This window comes from Pleurodeles waltl, chromosome 6 (assembly GCF_031143425.1).
Source record: "Pleurodeles waltl isolate 20211129_DDA chromosome 6, aPleWal1.hap1.20221129, whole genome shotgun sequence".
In the NCBI taxonomy this organism is placed as follows: domain Eukaryota; kingdom Metazoa; phylum Chordata; class Amphibia; order Caudata; family Salamandridae; genus Pleurodeles; species Pleurodeles waltl.
This window is the reverse complement of record NC_090445.1, coordinates 1,639,105,590-1,639,129,150: the sequence shown is the minus strand read 5'-3', so window position 1 is coordinate 1,639,129,150 and position 23,561 is coordinate 1,639,105,590. Positions and strand designations below refer to the sequence as shown.

Genomic DNA, 23,561 nt, shown 5'->3' with positions numbered 1-23,561 from the left:
CAAGCTGCATTTGAACAGACACCTCTGCAACTTGAATGACATCTGAGAAGCTTCCTTTATGCTGGTCCCACTAATACTTCAGGTCCCACTGCAGAGACTGATAAGTCATCTGGTGAAGAGGACAAGCGGGTGCATGACACCAACAATCCAGCAAGTCTCAGCATTGCACTTAACAAGATCCAGGATTGAGGCTGAAATATTGGGATCCTAGCCTGAATGTCTTGGACTCATTGCAGCAGAGGAAAGGCCCCAGCAGCACACATAATTTGCAGAATGGCTCAAATTATAGGGATGCCTGTGAAGAAGTCAAGTGTGACTTTGGCTTGTTGATTGAGAATTCTATTGCTGTTGGTAGGTTAGCCGTCTGGAGATCATCTAAGACTGACTGTGATAAGCCTGGCTTCAGTAGCCAATTGTTGAGGTAGGGGAAATCTGCAGGAGTGTGAAATTTAGTAAAATATCTGCTTGTCCACAGGACGGGGTGCTTCAAAAATCTACTTGTCCCTTTGGTGCCATGTAATGTGGTGACAAATAATTTCAGCTTTCTCTTTAGGAGCTCTGATAATAGCCCTTCTGATTATTCCAGGGTTAATACTATAGTAGGGCTTGAATACTATCAGTTTCAAGCCCTACTATAGTAATTTCCTTATTATGCCACTTTCCCGCAGATCTACATACTGGGGCTGGAGGAAGCAGTAAGCAATAGTTCCAGGGATGGAATGCCTTTGAGTCTGAGCAAACCTACTAAAATGCATATTTTCAGGATGTTCACCAGCTCTTCTCTAATCTTTTCCCATACACAGAATGGTCGGCAATTTACTCCGGACGAGGGCAGAAGCAGAAGTTCTTTCAGGGTTGGGGAAAATGTGGTGGGAGGGAAAGTGAACTTGCAAATGCTCTACAGATTTTTACATGAGCAAATCTACACATGCATATCTGCTTGTGCTAAAATACTGTTCACAAATATTTTCTAGGAGTATGATTTCCTGATCTATTTCTGTAAATTCATGAAAGCCACTAATGGAAAGACATACACCATGGGTGCACTTTTGTGACTTTCTTTAAAAACTTGGCCCCTAATTAGATCTGGTGTAAACCAAGACATTTTGCTTTCCTTAAAATTCAATTTCTCTCCCTATTCCTCTATTGGCTGACTTTACTGTGAGGGAAAGCTTTTTGCTCTTCCACAGGGAGCATATTGGCACACAAAGTAGTTTAGTTCAGTGGCAGAAACTACTGTGGCAACGTGCACTTTTCTTTTTGCTTTTGCCAATGTTTGTTACAATGGTGAGGACCTGGCAGTTCCCACAACAATAAAGTGTTACAAAAGCCATGTCAAAACAAGACATGCATTGACAAAACCAAAAGACTGACCACCAATGTTGGATCAGTTGGCTTTGCCAGTGCTTGTTTATTTTCATGGTTCTCATAATCTTGTTAAAAATGGTTACACTGATTTTCCATTATGAATATTTTTGGTACATACTAGCATGCATCAACACAGTTTACTAAGTTATACTTCAAGGAAATAGTACACATCATTTCTCAGTAACTTCACAAAATGTTTTTTTCCTACTTGCATGTTTTTCTGAACATTTTGTTTTAGCTAAGAATCACCAATCTTGCTTACAAGCTTCTGCAAATATTTGCATCTAATCAGAGCATTCTAGGGGCATTATACGTAGCCTCATTGTTAAACTTTTCAATTGTGGGTACAGACATTTCTTTTACAGGAATCACGGTCAGTAGTTCAGTGTGATCTTAGAACGTTTATTTAGAGTGCTCACCCTAATAAAAGTTTGCATTTATGAACCATAAATAAAAGTTTGAACAACATTACCATAAGGACACAAATTTTACCTCAACTGCAGACAGTTCCCTTCCTTGTAAACTGGCAGGCAACGGGTTTGTGCTATACAGGGCTAGGCCTACTTGTCCCAATGACAAAATAAACACGAAAATGTGTTGTCCTTGACCCCAAACCATATGTCCTGGGCGTTGTGCTATAGGATTTCCACACCCCTGAATCTGGTATCCCCAACTTTTAAAAAAAATGTCCAGCATCAACTGCCATCATGTTTGTGAACAGCCAAGGGGTGGAAGGCAAACCGTAAATGCTTCTTGCGACTCTGAACCTCAGGTAGTGGTCTGTGTGAGCGCAGTACAGGCACATGAAAATACGCATCCTGCTGATCCAATGCAACCATCCAATTGCTTAGTTCCAGGGCACACAAAACATTACCCACACTGAACATTTTAAATTTGTACTTTTAGAGAAAGGCATTCTGAGGGCGTAAATTTAAAAAACGATGAAGGCTTCCATCCTTCTGAAGCCAAGGCAGCAGAAGGAGTAACAACTTGTCACTTCTTCCGAGGTTGGCACCCTCTCAATGGTTTCTTTGGCACACAGAACTAGCACCTCTTGCAGCAAGAAAGAGTTGCTTCTCTGAAAGCAATCTTATGTGGGAGGAAGTTGAGGTGGGTCAGAAAGCAATGGGTGGACACAGACCTTTTGGAAGATCTGGAGGACCCAATCGTCATATGTGATAGTCTGTCACCTTGGAAGAACGTGTACAATACTACTGCCAACAGGGTAGTTGTGTGCGTGTGCCTCAGAGGGCAAGCTAAAGTGCTTTGAAGGCGGATGACGCCAGGGCTGGAGAATGAGTAGACAGTGCCCCTGGTAACATTCACAATGTCTGCCTCTTCCCCACACTCTGCCCGGAAAAGATTGGGGTGAGCGCTACGGTGGTGGAGTTTGGCAGTGCCTATATGGCAAGCCCCGGAATTGCCTCAACAGGATCAGAACTGCTGAGGAAATACTTGTTCAAGGTTAGGCGGGTTCACAGAACACATAGTGGCTCTGTTGTCTTAAAGTGCTCTAGGGCAGAATCAATATTTTTGACAAAAGGGCAGGACCAATCAACAGGCATATCCATTAGAGATGCCTGCGTGTGCCAAGATAAGCCAGTGAATCACATCCACGCATGGTGGGTGAGCACCACATCAGTGCCCACCATACACCCTAAGCAGTCAGTAGTAAGCAGGCCAGCCCCGATGACTTGATTTCCCTCATACTGACCATCCTAAATGGTCTTAGCCAAAGGTGCCCGAACCTCTTCTTGTACCACCGGAAGATACCACTAGTCCCATCACAAAAAGAGTGCTTATAATGGCCTAATAGGTAGACTGCATTGTCTAATCGCAAAAGCTGTCGGAGGAGAAAATTCATTTTCGGAATGTCTCAGTTCTTTTCCTTTGTCCAGAGGGGCCATAGGGAAGCCACTAGGATTATCCTTACTGGTGAAAGCACCGACCACCAAATTCTTAGGAATTCGTGCTGGTAAGAAGTGGCGGTCTATGATGCCTGCCCACATGTCCGTTTACTGGTGTGCAACAGCAGAGATTCCCCAGAGTTTCCGGAAGTGTCAATCACGGCTTCATGAGAGCAAGAGCTTTAATGAAGCCAGTCCTGAGTGCAATACTTAAGCCAGTACATAAGTTTAGACTTCCAGGCGTGGGATAAACATCCCTATCATTTCAGTCATCATAGTCGGGCTGATCAGAACCTTAACCAAAAAGCTGATGAAGCTTCTGAGAAAGGCCACGTGGAACGGGAAGTGTTTTGCCTGAAACGGAGCATACTGGGACTGGGCGCACTGTAGTGGATTAATGGTGTGACCTCTGAAAGGGTCAAAACAGATTCAGCTCGAGGCCAGACCCCGAAATCGGCAGGGACTTGACTTTCAGCCACCGCAAAGATGGGACCGCCATCTGTGGAGAAAGGGCTGGTGCAGATTTTAGAGCCAGAGTGGAAGTCTGCACTAGAGTCTGAGAGGAACCAGAGGATGGTTCTACGGGCACAGACGTCAAAATAAAGTCTGCGAAGATCCACATGGTGTCACCTAGCAGGAAGGATAACGCTGATGTGAACATTTCCGGTTCCAGTCTGGCACCTGGGAATATTATGTTGGTAAGGAATCTACGGTTGAAAGTACTGATAAAAAAAAAAAAAAAAAAAAAAAAAAAAAAAAGGCTTTTAAAGCTACTACCCCAAAGTACAACAGGGCTTCACCTTGCCCTTTCTTTAAGAAGAAACAAATACATGAACCCCTACCTTATCAGGGAAAAGGAACAGAACCCACTATGATAAATGAAGGTTTTTCCTAGATACGATGAAAATGAAAAATGTTAACGAATTGATCATCTTTTAACAACGCACAAGTTAAACTGTATACATTTGATTTCTATTGCATATGTAGTGTTTTGAGTGTGTTTTGCATACTTTAGTAATAGGTCTCAACTACTAGACAGATTTTAGTAGTCTGTAAGGGAAAGCCTCTTGTGGATCGTACCAAATACATACAGTGGAATTAGAGCTCACCCACTGCTAACCATTTATAGGCTTTATTGTCACTCTCATTTGCGTCCTTCTTATTTGATCGTTTGTCTCCCTCTTTTGTCTGTGTCCTAGAGCATAGCCTCTTTTAGAGTGGATGACGTATATCCTCCCATCTCTCTAATCGAGGGAACTCGTTTTTATTTCTTTCTCTGTAAGCATTCCACCAGAGTGCATGTGTTTTCTTACTTTCTCATGTGCTGCTGTCACAATTACACATCCAAACACGTGCACTCTGTGTTGTGCACCACACTTGCTCTCTCCTTTATGTGCTGCTTCTACTGTTATACCACCCCTATGCACTCCATGTTGTTCCCTCTTCCCCTTCCCTTCACCCAGGCTTTAAACTTCACGTCTTATTCTTTTTTTTTTTTTTAAATTCCCACACTCACTCACTGTTGCTTCCTTCAAACCCACTCTTCTGTTGCATTTTAGCCATTGGCCCTCTTTTACATAAAGTAATTTTTTGGACGAAATGACCGTGGCCATTTGCTGCTCCACATTTTTAAAACATTGTTATTATTTATTTTTTTTAAACAATATTGCTGACCCAAGTGTCTGTCATTCAGTAGGCACATGCATGTGTGAGGACTAGATGTAGAGTTAGTATAAGCATACATTTGCCAATGTCCCTTTCGCAAGAACAAGACAAACTATGACTGCTAAAAGAGACATAGTAGGCCACTGAAGGTCAGAATCCACCCCAATGGTAGCAGAATGGTCACAGGGAATGGATTAAGGGGGCAAAAGCTGACCGATATGTGTATAAATGTAGGGTATACACAGAAAAATACGGTAAAATTTGGGGGAGAGGGAGAGAGTAGAAACAGTTATTCTGCTGCTGATGAGCTACAAGAAATATTTAAGTTAATACAATCTTGTGCATTAAAACTAATCAAGATTATGTACTCGCTGTGACACTGATTTTTATATTTTATGATGATATGTATGGTTAACGTTCTGGCTTTCTAAAATAAAATAAAGAGCGTTTTAAAAAAAAAAAGGAACAAAGACTAAGCAGGCATAAGCAAATGAATTTCGAGAATTCAATGAAAAGAGGGGGTAGCTTTATGAATACCTCTTCTGTTCACCGCCCCCCCACTCATTCTGATTAGTCGGAGGCTGATTAAATTCTTGATGGGTTTAAGGACTTCCCAATAATCATGGAGGCTCATATGCCTTTAAATGTGTCAATCTTGCTGCTCGCGATTACTTTGGAGTACTGCATACTCTTTGCATCAGGATCAACCCAAACATTTCTTGTCTGGACAAAGAAAAACAGACAACAAGATCTGCTGGTCTCTAGAGCATGTTGCCTCACTTTTTTAAACTCAACAGGAGATGCACTGCACTTGACAGTGTGTTTGATAACCAACAGTTCGCCAGATGTTTATGGTTTCATCCATCCCGTGGATGCAAAAAACACTTCTGAACCAGCTTGTGACATGGATTCCTGTATGGGAAGCTTGGGCTGCAGGAGCGGAACATGCAAACAGACGTATCTCCCTTTCCTTTTTAAGTCCAGGCCAAAAATAACTCTAGAGTCATGCCAATCTCAGGTATGTATGTATCTATGTATGTGTAAAACCCTAAATGATGAGATTTGTGCATTTGGTTCTACTTTTCCCTCTCCTCCCCTTTAAAGTAGATTACATGTGCAGTAGGCCTCAAGAAAAAGAAAGAAGGCCCACACTCGTCAACACAAGGCTTAAGAGGGAAACGTGCAGAAGTGTACTCTGTGCGAGACAAGTACAGGCCTGAACCTGGGTACCATGTTAAAATGGAGTACAGGGACAGACAGGAGAACGGAGGGGAAGGCCAGGTGCAGGGCAAAGCAGTTACAGCCAGTCCTCGCATACCACAGATAATTTAGAAGGTCACACACACACCCACACGAGAGTCTGAGTCACTTTCTGATACCAGTGTTAGGAGGAAGTGTAACTCATGGCAGACCTGAAAGGGGGACACACGATGTCTGTGTGCGTCAAGGTTGGTAGAGGGAGGAGGACAGGCCGTAAAACCTTTAGAGCATGGAAGTAGCGTAGACAGAGTTCTAAGGGTGAGATCAAAAGAAACTGTGCTCATTAGAGGATGCATACGTATAATATACACGCCACAGCTGCATTTTAGTGACATGTAGTCAGATGCTTGTTAGAGAAGTACTGCTTGTGCCAAGGACAAATAAGATAACAAATTATCGAGCTACTGTGGTAATTGGGAATATGATAAAAGATGAGAAGTTTCCTTTGTGGACCAAGACAATAGAAGATGCTGTTTGTAAGAGCCGAGTTGAGTCTGGTTTCAGTTACAGAACTGAGCTGTACTCCAGGCCGTATTTTTATTTGATAACCATATACTATATTGCCATTAGAATTATACTTATTTCTTTCTTGCAATTCGACTACACATGTCAAATTATATGACAGCTAATTTACTTAGAAGTGGGCTATTCGAGATGGAAAATTAAATTGAAGGAATACGTATGTATGTATATACAGACCAATAAAAGAGGTGAACATTTATGTTGAAAAAAAAAAAAAAAATGAATTCTGCCACTAATTTATAGGGTGGGTTTTTGACTTCAAAACATTTTTGTCTTCGTAAACACTAAAAGTATATGGCTGTAACCTCCCACCTGGGTAGCTGCTGCTAATTTCTTGCTAAGTCCATGTATGATTTTTAAAAGCACTTTAATAGCATCTCTAGTCAGTGAAGTTGTGAAGTCCATCATGAACTTGGGAGACCCCTGGGACAAATTACCCTTTTGAGCAGTAGTGGAGGGACAGTGAGATTAGCCCTATTCTTATGTAAGAAAAAAATGGGATAAAAACTGCTTTCAGTCACCACAGTTCAGATTGAGTGAATGTGGAAATTATCTTCCTTTCTGACTATAACCAAAACATAATACAATACAACAGCTTTTCCCAACTACACTTTTGTCAGACATAGATTGATCCATCAGCCCCTTTGGCCAAGCAATTATGCCCACTTATACTTCTTTTCAGAGCCCTTTGATTAGTCTTCTGCCCTTTGAAGGCTAAACATTGCTTGGATTGGACTGAAAGGGCATCTGGCAAAACCCATGCATACATCAACTGAGCCATATCCTGGCATGGGGAATGTTGGTCCAAGTCTTGTTCAACAATCCTCTATTCCTCAAATCAGTGTCACAGGGATCACAGCTTGTCTCATTACAGCAATATTTTATTTACTTTCGGACAGTGGCACACAGCCAGCAACCTATCCTCAGTCACAGCTGCTTCCTAGGAAATGCCTAATTTGTTTTCAATTTCTCAATTAACTTTGGCACAATAATAACTGCTTTAAATTACGAGTACAAGTTAACAACATGTGGAATATAGCTGGTAAAAGCAATACCTGAAGAAATCCAGGGCACATTCGTTTACTTTGGCCCCTTCATTCAAGCATTTTCTCGGGTCCTTTTCCTCCCAGCGGCAAAGCATAAACTCTTTATTGGGTTTGTCACACTGTGCGCCATAGTGATGGGCGGCTCCTTTGAGAACGGCCGAACTAACGTTTACCTGGAATATTCAGAAAGTTTGTTAGTGTTTTTCATAACACGCATTAAAATGCTGCTGTGTAAATAAAACTGCACTGATCTTTTTCACAGCTGAAACAAAACATCTCACAACTCTATGTATCAGCAAGGACAGTAGTTCTTAATCTTTTGACTTCTGTGGACGTTTGCTTAATCATTATTGGAACCCTGGACCCCCACTGAATCATTATTGGAATCCGGGGGGACCCCCTATGAGCAGTTACTGGAAGCTGTGGACCCCGGCCAAAGCATTTATGATTATTTAATTCACAAAACATTACACTAAAAATATAGAAACATTCAAACAAATATACAGAATATTAAATATTCACAAAAAATTATATATATATATATATATATATATATATATATAATTATAATGAGAAAGTTGGAGCTTTTTTTTTCTAAATTCAATTGAGGCCACTCATCATCCATACTAAAATACTAAATTCTGTTTAACACACTTGCACTGCTCCTACAAATCAATTCGAAAACACTAACTAAATTTTTAGCCTATAATTTCAAATTCCTTTGCATTTAGAGAACATTTTAAAATGTTAGTGTTTACATGTTGCTTCTTTATTTATAAACACTATTAATCTGTTAATATCATTTAATTTTCTAAGTAGTCACGACCCCCCTAAGTAGGCTATTCGGACCCAAAGGTGTCTCCGGACCACAGGCTAAGAACCACTGAGCTAGTACATTAAAAACAAAACTATCTGCTGTAAACATATGGTTATGTGGCTCAAGTAATGCACCAAGTTCCTTCTATTTCAGCACTGTTGTCATCTTCGTTCTCACACGAAGAGCTACATCACCAAACATTGACACTGCTGGTTTCTAAGCTTTCCACTCAAAAGCAGTGACAAAAAAAACAGTGTGACTGCTGGGTCTGTTTGATGAAAAATTCAAAACCTTATTGAAAAGGCAAAATGGAGCTTAACTTGACTATGCTAAAAAAACATGTGTACAAACGGGATCCACGGTGACAAGAGAATGTGAAGGACTGAAAGTCTCTGAGCTTTATGTCCACTAAGTGACATTCCTCAACTCTGTTGACAAAAGAAAACAAGAATTGTTCGCTTGTGTTTTAATAAGGCATCAACTCTCACCCTACCTTCATACATTCTGCACCATGGCTATGTCTGATGATATGTTCCAGCTCACAGATCTGTATCAATATAGCCTTTCCGATTTTCAAGATTACATTAATTCAATAATTCACTGAATTCCAGGAACCAGATTCACCTGCTTCCCACTGCCAAACCTAACTGATATGCTGTAAATAAATGGTATTCTTGATTCAAGCCACAGACAAAGCCATTAGCTTTGGTAGATCACAACAGTCTGACTATCAAGTGCCACATAGCCTGTAGACTACCATGAATTATGTAACTGGAGAGAAAGGATTTAGCCTTTTGTAAACCTCCTTCCATTCATATAAAGGAAACAAATGAAAGTGTTTTAAACACGATTAGTATAATACCCGTACTCATTTTAAAATATATTCTAAAGTTCAGATACATTGCTCTGATAGACCCTAGGCACGAATAAATCCATAATGTTCATCTATACAAAACTGGCCATAAAGGATGAATATTTTATTCATTTTTATTTTAATCATCCTACTGCAAATGAATTAACATGTGAAAACTCTGCAAAAGTCAACCGTAAGCATGGTCTGCAACCTATAAAGTTCTATCACAAATGCACCCTTAACTAAGTACTCCTAAGAAAAAAAAAATTTTGTTTGTTTCAAATTTCTTATGTAAACACAAGCGTTTAACTAGAGTCTCTTAGAAGCATGGTTTATGTGATCAGCTTTCTATGTTTGATCTCAAAACTCAGACAAACTTCTAAGGTGGTAAAACAAGCCAATGCCCTCCTGTGTTTTTAAGATGGCTCAAACAATTCAGATTTCTACTCTCAGTGATACTAGGAGCCAGGGAATATCTTTAGCCCCTGTGGTACTCTGGCTGGCTTGGAACCATCCTTAGTGAGTGGCATCATTTTTGAGGATAAAGTTATTTGTGTGGTTTGTATTGATTTACTTCTCCTTCCAGATTACTATATGCCACTAATTTTACTTTCTGTTTGATAAAGCCACAGATTGTTAGTTATTTTACACAGTATTGGTTACCGTTTACTAATTTGTTGGGTTACTTTTATTAGTAAGGATTATGGTTAACTGCAGGGTTACAGCTCAGCAGGTTGTTGGTTTACGTTTCGAATCCTCCTTCGACCATGGTTCTAAGACAGACTCTGCATCTGACGCAGAGGAGGAAGTCTAAGATTCTGGCAGTGAATTTTTACGTCGGAGAGGAATCGTCTGATGATGAAGACACTCTCAGTGCGAAGGAGGTGCCTGTTTTAGAGGAGTAGTGCAGCAAGAGGAAACTGGATAGCAGCCTGGGGATGAAAGGCTTCCCATTGGAAGTGATAAACCCTGGGTTGACCCAAATGTGGTGCAGCCTGTGTTGCCTGCCTTTAGTGGTGTTGCAGGGTGCAGCATCAATACTGAAAACTTTTTGGCTATAATTTCTCTCAGTTGTTTATGGATGATGTATTTTTAGATGAGACTGCTGACCGGACTCATTTGTATGCTGAACAGTATTTGACGGACAAAAGTGCCAGACCTGAGTCCCACTCTAGAGCTATCTGGTGGACTCTTGCGAATCTGGATGAGTTGAAGATGTTCTGAGGTTTAACTCTTTTGTTGGGATGGACTAGGAAGCTGTTGTTGTCTTCTACTAGTCCCTTGATGGCAACTGCTATATTTCCTGAAACCATGAGTCGTGATCAGTATTTGCTTCTGCTTTAGATGCTTTATTTTGATAATAATGCTTCAGCATTGCCACAGGATCACCCGGATTGTGACCGTTCTCACACATCTCCTGATAAAAATGGTACCTCACCAGTGTGGGTGGGCCTAGTGCCTGCAAAAGTACGGGGTGCAAGTTGAAATGCGGTAACATCAACAAAAGGGGTAGCTGTAGTTTTTGGGCCTGGGTTTGGCAGCCACACAGAAAACCAGGCCTTTCTGAAAACAATACACCCAGGGGAGTATAGGGTGGTGTGCCTCTCTTGGATTCCATAAAGTTTTCTTACCCACAATGCCCTGCAGGCCTCAAAATTAGACTACAAATCACACATTTCTTTGCATTTCTGACTCTCATTGACCTAGGTTTGATCTGTTCCTGTGGCTGGCACTAGGTCCAGCCACACAAGTGGGGCAGCATTTTTAATGGGATAAGTGGGAGAATGCTAAATGGAAGGAAGTTTGTCCATTCAAGCTGATTCCAGAACTTTCCATCACAGCAATGTGCGGAAATGAGTTTAGGCAAAGTTTGAGGTTTGCAAGGGCTTCTAGGTAAAAAGAAAAATCCTGGTGACAGCCATGCAAGTCCCCCAGCTGTCTAGTTTTGAAAGCATGCAGGTCTGCTAGGTTTCCCCTAAGTGCCAGCAAAGCTAGACCCAAAAGCTACAGCTAGGCCCATTGCAAAAAAAACAAAAAAAAAAGGGTCATTTTTTCCAATCAAAGGATGTTGTGCCCAGTCGTGGCTCGTGCCAGGAAAAAGGGGGAGGGGGTGTGGGTTGTGTGGGTCTGTGTGTCTGTGTGACAGAAAAAAAAAAAATATATGCATATACATATTTATTTATAAGCTTACCAGGCCTTCCATGATCTGCCGCCTCATCTTCTTCACAGCATGAAAGAAGTGTCACAATTGGCCTGGGCAGGCAGAAAATTCCACTCAGGAAAGGACTGGGGCACTGCGCTTGGTCTCCACCCGGCTGTAAAATATAGCCAGATGTGGGGTTTCTAAGTGCGCATGTCGGTTTGGCCAGCCTCGGACAGACGGCCAAACTAACATGTGCACTTAGAAGCGCACCAAAAGTCCTCCTCCACTTGTAGACATGTAGGCTGCTGGCCCCGCCCCAACGAATGTGGAAAAATAAAGGGATAATAAAATACTCTTATTATCCTTTGATTTTTCTGCTTTCAGCAGCAGGGAGATGCTCCTCCACCATAGCGGAGGGGCCACCACTGGTGGTGTCCATGGTGCGTTTTGGCACCTTTCCTGTGGCAGCCACTAGCCCTACCCAACAAAAAGTGAGCTACCATTTTTACCTGGAGTCTTGGGGGAATGGTACATCAAAGGAAATAAGTTGCTCCCTGCATATTCCAAAACTTTCCATCACAGAAATGTGAGGAAAATTAGTTTTCTAGCAAAGTTTGAAGTCTTCAAGGACATTTGGGTACGAAAACCTGGTGACAGCAACCTAAGGCACCACACGGTGGATTTTCCCAAGTGTCTAGTTTGCAAAAATGTACACGTTTGCTAGGTTTCATTAGGCGCCAGCTGAGCTATGGCCCAAAATCCACAGCTAGGCACATTATAATAATAATAAAAAAATAAAATAAAAAAATAAAATTACAAAAAAAAAAAAGGTTTTCAGTGGAAAAATGTAATGTGTCCATGTTGTGTTTTGGGCCCATTCTTATCACAGGCACTAGGTCTACTCACACAAGTTGTGGTACCATTTGTATCGAGAGGCTTAGGGGAACAAAGAAAAGTAGAACAAGTGTTTTTACCAATTTTACTTCTCTGAATTTGTGCCTTTCAAATGTAAGCCAGTGTGTAAGAAAGAAGACATTTTGAGAAATGCCCTCTAATTTGCAAGCTGGTAAGGGTAAACACAAATTCAGAGATGTGCAAGTAACCACTGTTCTAAACTGCATACCTTGAGCCCATTTCGGACATACATAGGTTTCCCTGATACCCATTTTTCACATTTTATATTTTACCCTATATCCAGTACACAATGAAAACCCATTTCAAGGTGCAGCTCAGTTATTGGCTGAGGGTACCTTGAGTTCTTGGAAAACCCACAAACCCTATATATCCCCGCAACGGAAAGGCCTACCAGATGTAATGGTATATTGCTTCTGTAAACTCAGCCAAAAAGTTATAAATGAAAACACTGTCACAAATGGACTTTTTCCTGCTAATTTTCAATGTTTTTTTATTTCAACACTTAGTTTCTTCTCACCAAATTCAGAATTGTGTCTCCCTATCAGACACCGATAGCTTTCCAGGATCCAACAAGGGTTTTTCATCCGTTTCCACCACACCACAGACTGGAAGGAGGTTGAAGGGACAAAAAAAAAAAAAAAAAATAGGAAAACGGGCTATCTCAATGTTAAATATCAAAACTGCGTTAAAAAATGTGATTGTCTGAGATAAGGCTGCCTGTTCCTGAAAGCAGGGAAGATGGTTATTTTAGCACTGCAATTCTTTAGTTGATGCCATCTGCAGGAAAAAAAAAAAACACCACCCACATTCTTCTGCAGCACCACCCCCCCACATTTCTGCCCCAAAAAATGAACATTTTGCTATATTTTGGCTAATTTCACAGTCCCCTTCAGGGAATACTTTCAAAATCCCCAGAATGTTGTAAAAAGGATGCAAATTTGGCATGGCTAGCCTATGTGGAAAAAAGTTATGGAGGCCTAAGTGCAAACTATTCCCAAAAGCCAAACATAATAATCAAAAATAAAAAAAGGGCTTGGCACGGGGGGGAGGGTTTAAGGGCCAGAGAGATGTGTCCTTGTTTATTTTGTAGGCTCTGTAGTGGTGCTCTTTTTTCAAAGTTCTGACTGGGACATTATTAAATAAGAAACAACACCAAGGCACTGGGAGATTGAACGCTGTGTGCGTGATGGAGCAGCGGTGGAACCCTGGTATTTGTAACTGCTTCAGCTACGTAATATTTAAAGGGCAGATCCTCACTAAATCAAACCTAACATTTACTCCTAACCCCACGTCTGCCACACTGACTTACATACATGTCTGTGCCCCACCAAGGAGCCAGGGTCCAGTTTGGTTTTTTTCAGAGCTTCAGAATGAATCCAAACTATGCCCAGCTCCTCACTTGGGCGGGCAAACAGACTGGCACACACACACACACACTCTCTCTGAGGTGATGATGAGACCTATTTATTAAGTGCAAACAGCTGCCCTGGCTGCTGCTTTGGTGCTAAACTACCGTAGCCAACTCTTCCAATGGGACAGCACTCGTCATAGCCTACATGACAGCTAGGTTTTGGGCACTTTTGAAATTTCATGAAATTGTACACATTTTCCTCTGCTCTCTTAAATGTAACAATCCAACATGCAGGCAGACAGTAGTTTTGGAACAATTAGAAAGGACACTGTTAGAAATGGGTTGTTTGGTTGGCAGTCAGGTTACCCCCTGTCCAAGCAAAAGCCCTCACTCTAGTCAGGGTAAGTCACACACAATCCAAGATTATCCTGTGCCCACCCTCTGGTAGCTTGGCACAAGCAGTCAGGCTTAACTTAGAAGGCAATGTGTAAAGTATTTGTGCAATAAATCATACAATACCACCATATAGCACCACAAAAATACACCACACAGTGTTTAGAAAAATATATAATATTTATCAGGATAATTGTAGGTCAAAAAGAATAAAGTTGCAATGGGAAATTGTAGAGATATCACTGAAAAGTGATATAAAGTGTCTAAAGTCTTTAGAATATAAACAAAGTCTCTTTCAAGCACAAGTACCTGGTTTAGCGTGGAAAAATCTCCTCAGAGGGCCACAAAAGAAGAGGTGCGTGGAAAAAGGGTGTGTGCGTCGATTTCTCCTCAGCACACACAGACTTGCGTCGTTATTTTCCACGTGGGGAAGTCGTGCGTCGTTTTCCGGCGCGCGGACAGTCTCTTTTCGTGGATCGCGGGGATTACCGGATGTCCCGGGTCTGTGCGTGGATTTTCCTGCTTATTTTCCGGCTGCGCGTCGTTCTGCGGGGCTGCGCGTCGAAATTACGATCTCACGGCACGCGCTGCATCGATTTCTCCTCTAGAGGTCGGGCGGCGTTGTCCTTGTGAAGCCGTGCGTCGGATTTTCGGTCGTCCCAAGAGCGTCGCGTCGTTCAGCGTCGGTGTGCGGCGTTTTTCTCGCCGCAGAACAAGCTGTGCGTCGAAATGTTCAGCGCACGGAGCGTCCAGGCGAAAGAGGAAAGTCTTTTTGGTCCTGAGACTTCAGGGAACAGGAGGCAAGCTCTATCCAAGCCCTTGGAGAACACTTTCACAGCCAGACAAGAGTTCAGCAAGGCAGCAGGCCAACAGCAAGGCAGCAGTCCTTTGTAGAAAGCAGACAGGTGAGTCCTTTGAGCAGCCAGGCAGTTCTTCTTGGCAGGATGTAGTTTCTGGTTCAGGTTTCTTCTCCAGCAAGTGTCTGATGAGGTAGGGCAGAGGCCCTGTTTTATACCCAAATGTGCCTTTGAAGTGGGGGAGACTTCAAAGAGTGGCTAAGAAGTGCACCAGGTCCCCTTTCAGTTCAATCCTGTCTGCCAGGGTCCCAGTAGGGGGTGTGGCAGTCCTTTGTGTGAGAGCAGGCCCTCCACCCTCCCAGCCCAGGAAGACCCATTCAAAATGCAGATGTATGCAAGTGAGGCTGAGTACCCTGTGTTTGGGGTGTGTCTGAGTGAATGCACAAGGAGCTGTCAACCAAGCCCAGCCAAACGTGGATTGTAAGGCACAGAAGGATTTAAGTGCAAATAAATGCTCACTTTCTAAAAGTGGCATTTCTAGAATAGTAATATTAAATCCGACTTCACCAGTCAGCAAGATTTTGTATTACCATTCTGGCCATACTAAATATGACCTTCCTGCTCCTTTCAGATCAGCAGATGCCACTTCAACAGTGTATGAGGGCAGCCCCAATGTTAGCCTATGAAGGGAGCAGGCCTCACAGTAGTGTAAAAACGAATTTAGGAGTTTCACACTACCAGGACATATAACTACACAGGTACATGTCCTGCCTTTTACCCACACAGCACCCTGCTCTAGGGGTTACCTAGGGCACACATTAAGGGTGACATATGTAGAAAAAGGGGAGTTCTAGGCTTGGCAAGTACTTTTAAATGCCAAGTCGAGGTGGCAGTGAAACTGCACACACAGGCCTTGCAATGGCAGGCCTGAGACAAGGAAAAGGGGCTACTTAAGTGGGTGGCACAACCAGTGCTGCTGGCCCACTAGTAGCATTCAATTTACCAGCCCTATGCACATAAAGTGCACCTTACTAGGGACTTATAAGTAAATTAATAGTCCAATCAGGTATGATTCAAGGTTACCATGTTTTAAGGGAGAGAGCATATGCACTTTAGCACTGGTTAGCAGTGGTAAAGTGCGCAGAGTCTAAAAACCAGCAAAAACAGTGTCCACAAAGTGGAGGGAGGCAGGCAAAAAGTTAGGGGTGACTACCCTAAGGCTGTCAGGTCTAACATGTGTCCCCCCCAGCTGAAAGTGGGGAGAGCTACCCGACCTCCTGGGAGCTCTCATCGCTAAGGCGGAAGTACCTGGAGAGACCATCAGCATTGGCGTGGTCAACCCATGGGCGATGTTCCACCGTAAAGTCCATCCCCTGTAGGGAAATGGACCACCTCAAGAGTTTTGGATTCTCACCCCTCATCTGCATGAGCCATCTGAGGGGCCTGTGGTCTGTCTGGACCCAGAAGTGAGTCCCAAACAGGTAGGGTCTTAGCTTCTTCAGTGCCCAGACCACAGCAAAAGCTTCTCTCTCAATAGCACTCCACCTCTGTTCCCGTGGTAATAGCCTTCTGCTAATAAAGACTACCGGTTTATCTCAGCCCTCCTCATTTAGCTGTGCTAGGACTGCCCCTATGCCATGCTCTGAAGCGTCTGTCTGCACGATAAATTCCTGGGAGTAGTCAGGGGCCTTGAGCACGGGGGCCGTGCACATGGCTTCCTTCAGGGCGTCAAAAGCTTTCTGACAAGCCTCTGTCCAATTCACCAACCTAGGTTGTTTCTTGGAAGTGAGCTCTGTCAAGGGTGATACAATGGTACCATGGCCCTTGACAAATCTGCAGTAGTATCCTGTGAGGCCTAAAAAGGCTCTCACCTCAGTCTGCGTTCGCAGTGGTTGCCAGGCCTTGATAGTATCAATCTTGGCCTGGAGTGGCTGCACCTTGCCACCACCCACTAGGTGTCCCAAGTACACCACGGAACCCTGCCCAATCTGGCACTTACTAGCCTTGATGGTCAGGCCTGCCTGTTGCAGGGCCTGAAGCACCTCCTTGAGGTGAAGCAGGTGTTCCTCCCAGCTGGAACTGTAGACAGCTATGTCATCCAGGTAGGCTGCACAGAAGGCATCCTTGCCAGCTAGGACCCCGTTAACCAACCGTTGGAAGGTAGCGGGGGCATTTTTCAATCCAAACGGCATCACCCGGAACTGGTAATGGCCATCAGGGGTTGAAAATGCGGATCTTTCCTTAGCCCCCTCAGTCAGGGCGATCTGCCAGTGCCCCGAAGTAAGATCAAACGTACTCAGGAACTTGGCAGCGCCCAGCCTGTCAACGAGCTCATCAGCTCGGGGGATGGGGTGAGCATCAGTCCGTGTGACTGAGTTGAGACCCCGGTAGTCCACACAGAACCGGAGTTCTGGCTTCGCACCTGGGGCAGTAGCCTTAGGGACCAACACCACTGGGCTGGCCCAGGGACTACTGGATTTCTCGATAACCCCTAGAGTCAACATCTTGGAGACCTCCTCCTTGATGCTGGCCTTCACCTTATCCGACAACCTGTAAATTTTGTTCTTCACAGGGAGACTGTCACCGGTGTCAATATCATGAACACAGAGGTGGGTCAGTCCAGGAGTAAGGGAGAACAGGGGGAGAACTGCTCCAACAGCTCATAGCAGTCTCCTTTCTGGTTTAGAGTCAGGGAGTCAGAAAGAATGACCCCGCTTACTGACCCATCACCTTCTTGGGCAGAGAGGAGGTCAGGGAGAGGTTCACTCTCCTCTTCCATTCCTTCATCTGTGACCAGAAGCATGTTGATCTCCGACCTCTCACAGTGAGCCTTTAGTCGGTTCACATGGAGCACCCTTAGGGGATTCCTAGGGGTTTGGAGGTCCACTAGGTAAGTGGCCTCCCCTTTCCGCTCCTTGATTTCAAATGGGCCAGACCAGCGGTCCTGGAGAGCTCTAGGCTCTACTGGCTCCATTACCCACACTTTGTCTCCAGGTTGAAACTCTACCAGGGTGGCCTTCTGGTCATACCAGTGTTTCATTACCTCTTGACTGGCCTCAAGGTTACTTTGGGCCTCTTTCCAGAAGCGGGTCATCTGGTTGCGGAGGGCCAACATGTAGCTGACCACGTCCTGAGGGGGTGCCTTTGGAGCTTTCTCCAATCCCTCCTTGACAATGCTTAAGGGTCCCCTGACAGGGTACCCATAGAGAAGCTCAAAGGGACTGAACCCTACCCCCTCTGGGGGACCTCTCTGTAAGCAAAGAGAAGGCATGGTAAGAGGACGTCCCACTTACGCCTCATGGCCTCAGGGAGGCCACCAATCATGCCTTTCAGGGTCTTGTTGAATCTCTCCACAAGACCATTAGACTGGGGGTGATAGGGTGTGGTGAACTTGTAGGTTACACCACACGCATCCCACAGAGACTTCATGTATGCAGACATGAAGTTAGTGCCTCTGTCAGACACTATCTCCTTGGGGAATCCCACACGGGTAAATATCCCCATCAGAGTTCTGGTCACCACCTGTGCAGTTACGGTCCTCAGAGGGATTGCCTCTGGGTAACGGGTGGCATGGTCCACCAAAACCAGGATGAACCTGTTGCCTAAGGCCGTTTTGGGGTCCAAGGGACCAACAATGTCGATGCCCACCCTTTCAAAGGGGGTGCCAACGACAGGAAGTGGAATCAGGGGGCTTTTACCCCTTTTTCCTGCTTTACCACTGGCCTGGCAGGTAGGACAAGATCTGCAGAATTTATCTGAGTGTGTCCTCATTTTGGGCCAATAAAAGTGGGTGACAAGCCTGTTAAAGGTCTTGCCTTGCCCCAAATGTCCTGCCAGGGGAATGTCGTGAGCCAGACCCAGTAGGAAGGTTCGGTAACATTGGGGGACCACCAGCGTACGTGCTGCCCCAAAGGCCGGAACCTTACACTCACTGTAGAGGAGATCATTCTCCCAATATAGGTGGTGATCGCCAGAGGTGTCACCTGCCGCCTGGTTAGAGGCTTGTTTCCTTAGACCTTCTAGAGTGGGACATTCTTTCTGCGCCTTGCAGAATTCCTCCCTGGTGGGTCCACCCTCAACTTGCCAGCCAACAAGCTCAGGTAAGTCACCTAGGGTGGCAATGTCTTCCCCCAGTTGGCTCGGGAGCCTCCTCCTCAGGAGCCCCGTCAGCCACTGCGGGAACTTCTGGGGCCGGTTTCCCGTGCCCCTGGTCCCTCCTCTTGGCAGCTCTCTAGGCCATCGTTCCAGGCTCCAGACGCCCTTGACTTCCCTCTCGGTCAGCCATGGACCGTGTGGTCATGCAGACCCACTCAGGTAACCCTAACATCTCCAGGTGAGACTTGAGCTCCACTTCTTTCCAAGCAGTATGCTCAAGATCATTGCCTAACAGACAATCTACAGGCATGGCAGGACTCATAGCTACTTTCAGAGAACCAGAGACCCCCCCCCACTCAAAGGGAACCAGAGCCACCGGTAGGTGACTCTCACGATTGTCAGCGACTATGACCTGGTGGAATGTATTAGGTACTATCTGCTCTGTTGACACCAGCTGACTCTTGATAGTAGTCATACTGGCTCCTGTGTCACGCAGAGCCTCCACCTTCTGCCCATCAATGGTGACCCACTGCCGGTACTTGGAAGTATTTTTGGGCATGTGGACCTTGGGCACCATTTCTCCTTCTCCCAGGGACACTAGGGAAATCTCTACCTGTTCCCCAAAGCTATCTGGGTCCATCTCCCCACCGAGCGCTACACTAGTCAACCCAGGTGCCTGTCCGGTAGTGGACGGTGCCCTCTTGGGGCACTGGGGATCGCCTTTATAGTGACCATACTGGTAACACTCCATGCATTTGGGGTTAGGTTTCCCTGACCTGTCATATGTCCCTGGCTTTTTACCAAATTTGGAAAAGGAAGGGTTGCCACCCCCTCCCTGGGGATTCTTTTGGGGGCCTTTGGAGAGTTCCTTATCTGCAAGTTTATCTCCCCCCTCTTTCTTCTGTTGGGAACCCTGACCACCTTTGTGGGAGTCCCCCCCAGGTACCTTCTTGGACACTCTGGTGCTAACCCAGAGGTCCGCCTCCTCAGCAGCTTGGGATCAGTCAGCTTGCTATCCACTAAGTGCTGGCGCAACTCTGTATAAGTAGCATTAAGCATATGCTCTCTTAGAATCAAGCCATATAAACCTTTATAATCAGCTACTTTGTTGCCCCGCACCCATCCATTCAGTGCCTTACTGGAGAAGTCAAAGAAATCTACCCATGTTTGTGTGGTTTGTTTGGTGCTGTCCCTGAACCTCTGACGGTATCCCTCAGGGGTCAGCCCAAACTTGGCAAGTAAAATGGCTTTCTGAAGTGGGTATGTGTTTTGATCAGGTTGATCCAATGTGAGGAGTGTATCCCTCCCCAATGGCGGTACATAACCCCACATAGCTACCCCCATTGCCCTTCAGGAACCTCATGAGCCCTTAGTGCAACTTCATAAGCAGCTAACCATTTATCTATGTCATCTCCCACCACAACACTGGGCACCACATTTTTGGGTATACGAACCTTCTTTTCTCCAGCAGGTCCTGTCAGTATGCTGCCACCATTATTGCTGGATTCAGACTGTCTTGCCTTGATCTCCAGCTCCTTGAGACTCAGTTCATGAGCCAACAATAGTTTCTTTTCAGCCAAAGCTCTTTCAGCTTCCACCTGTTTGGCTGCTCTTTCAGCTTCCGCTTGTTTGGCTGCCCTTTCAGCTTCTGCTTGAATCTGTTTGGCTGTTCTTTCAGCTTCAATCTGTTTGGCTGCTCTTTCAGCCTCAGCTTGTTTGGCTTCTCTTTCTACCCTTCTCTCCTCCTGTTGAGCCTCAATTTTCAGTTTTGCCATTTGCAATTGGAACTCCCTTTCTTCTGTCCTTTCCTCTGCGGTCAGGCTTTGCACAGAGACACTGCTCCCTGGTCTGGAAGGGTGCACAATTGCAGTGGTAACACCATCCACAGATAGTGAAAATTCCTCTGAGGGGCCATTTTCTGGCTCCTCTTCCTCATCATCCTCTAAATGGGCTTCTGCCCAGGCCCTCAGCGCCACTTGAAAGTCCTCCTTTCTGGAGGCCCCTTGGGTGGGTACCCTCAATGCCCTGCAGAATCCTCTTAGTTGTTTGACCGTATATGTATCCAACTGGACTAGGTCAAAGTCCCCTGTCTGAGACCCAGTCAGAGACATGTTGAGTGAGGATTTAGTTTTTGAAAATTGTCAGGAAAAAAAACGGATTTGCAAAAAGAGATAAAAACCAAGTTGACCTTCAACTGTGGGTAGGTAGTGAAATACTTAGCTACTGTATGTCACTGCACAAATACAAGTCCTATCCTCACTGCTGATCACCAATGTTAGAAATGGGGTTTTTGGTTGGCAGGCAGGTTACCCCCTGTCCAAGCAAAAGCCCTCACTCTAGTCAGGGTAAGTCACACACAATCCAAGATTATCCTGTGCCCACCCTCTGGTAGCTTGGCACGAGCAGTCAGGCTTAACTTAGAAGGCAATGTGTAAAGTATTTGTGCAATAAATCATACAATACCACCATATAGCACCACAAAAATACACCACACAGTGTTTAGAAAAATATATAATATTTATCAGGATAATTGTAGGTCAAAAAGAATAAAGTTGCAATGGGAAATTGTAGAGATATCACTGAAAAGTGATATAAAGTGTCTAAAGTCTTTAGAATATAAACAAAGTCTCTTTCAAGCACAAGTACCTGGTTTAGCGTGGAAAAATCTCCTCAGAGGGCCACAAAAGAAGAGGTGCGTGGAAAAAGGGTGTGTGCGTCGATTTCTCCTCAGCACACACGGACTTGCGTCGTTATTTTCCAAGCGGGGAAGTCGTGCGTCGTTTTCCGGCGCGCGGACAGTCTCTTTTCGTTGATCGCGGGGATTACCAGATGTCCCGGGTCTGTGCGTGGATTTTCCTGCTTATTTTCCGGCTGCGCGTCGAAATTACGATCTCACGGCAGGCGTCGCGTCGATTTCTCCTCTAGAGGTCGGGCGGCGTTGTCCTTGCGAAGCCGTGCGTCGGATTTTCGGTCGTCCCAAGAGCGTTGCGTCGTTCAGCGTCGGTGTGCGGCGTTTTTCTCGCCGCGGAACAAGCTGTGCGTCGAAATTTTCAGCGCACGGAGCGTCCAGGCGAAAGAGGGAAGTCTTTTTGGTCCTGAGACTTCAGGGAACAGGAGGCAAGCTCTATCCAAGCCCTTGGAGAGCACTTTCACAGCCAGACAAGAGTTCAGCAAGGCAGCAGGCCAACAGCAAGGCAGCAGTCCTTTGTAGAAAGCAGACAGGTGAGTCCTTTGAGCAGCCAGGCAGTTCTTCTTGGCAGCATGGAGTTTCTGGTTCAGGTTTCTTCTCCAGCAAGTGTCTGATGAGGTAGGGCAGAGGCCCTGTTTTATACCCAAATGTGCCTTTGAAGTGGGGGAGACTTCAAAGAGTGGCTAAGAAGTGCACCAGGTCCCCTTTCAGTTCAATCCTGTCTGCCAGGGTCCAAGTAGGGGGTGTGGCAGAACTTTGTGTGAGAGCAGGCCCTCCACCCTCCCAGCCCAGGAAGACCCATTCAAAATGCAGATGTATGCAAGTGAGGCTGAGTACCCTGTGTTTGGGGTGTGTCTGAGTGAATGCACAAGGAGCTGTCAACCAAGCCCAGCCAGACGTGGATTGTAAGGCACAGAAGGATTTAAGTGCAAAGAAATGCTCACTTTCTAAAAGTGGCATTTCTAGCATAGTAATATTAAATCCGACTTCACCAGTCAGCAGGATTTTGTATTACCATTCTGGCCATACTAAATATGACCTTCCTGCTCCTTTCAGATCAGCAGCTGCCACTTCAACAGTGTATGAGGGCAGCCCCAATGTTAGCCTATGAAGGGAGCAGGCCTCACAGTAGTGTAAAAACGAATTTAGGAGTTTCACACTACCAGGACATATAACTACACAGGTACATGTCCTGCCTTTTACCCACAGCACCCTGCTCTAGGGGTTACCTAGGGCACACATTAAGGGTGACTTATATGTAGAAAAAGGGGAGTTCTAGGCTTGGCAAGTACTTTTAAATGCCAAGTCGAGGTGGCAGTGAAACTGCACACACAGGCCTTGCAATGGCAGGCCTGAGACAAGGAAAAGGGGCTACTTAAGTGGGTCGCACAACCAGTGCTGCTGGCCCACTAGTAGCATTCAATTTACCAGCCCTATGCACATAAAGTGCACCTTTCTAGGGACTTATAAGTAAATTAATAGTCCAATCAGGTATGATTCAAGGTTACCATGTTTTAAGGGAGAGATCATATGCACTTTAGCACTGGTTAGCAGTGGTAAAGTGCGCAGAGTCTAAAAACCAGCAAAAACAGTGTCCACAAAGTGGAGGGAGGCAGGCAAAAAGTTAGGGGTGACTACCCTAAGGCTGTCAGGTCTAACAGACACTAACTCCTATTCTTGCATGTTTAGTTCTAGAAGCCCTCAATACTTAGTACTGCAAATTTAGAACCGAACACACAA

At 44.9% G+C, this 23,561-nt stretch overlaps 1 protein-coding gene across 1 annotated transcript in view; it reads right to left on the bottom strand.

Moving 5' to 3' along the window:
* NDUFA8 (NADH:ubiquinone oxidoreductase subunit A8) overlaps nt 1-23,561 on the bottom strand; it is a 38,003-nt gene that overhangs the window by 6,645 nt on the left and 7,797 nt on the right. The window contains exon 2 of the mRNA XM_069241538.1: nt 7,778-7,941. Within this exon, the coding sequence (XP_069097639.1) occupies nt 7,778-7,941 (164 nt within the window). The remainder of the gene's footprint in view (nt 1-7,777; nt 7,942-23,561) is intronic.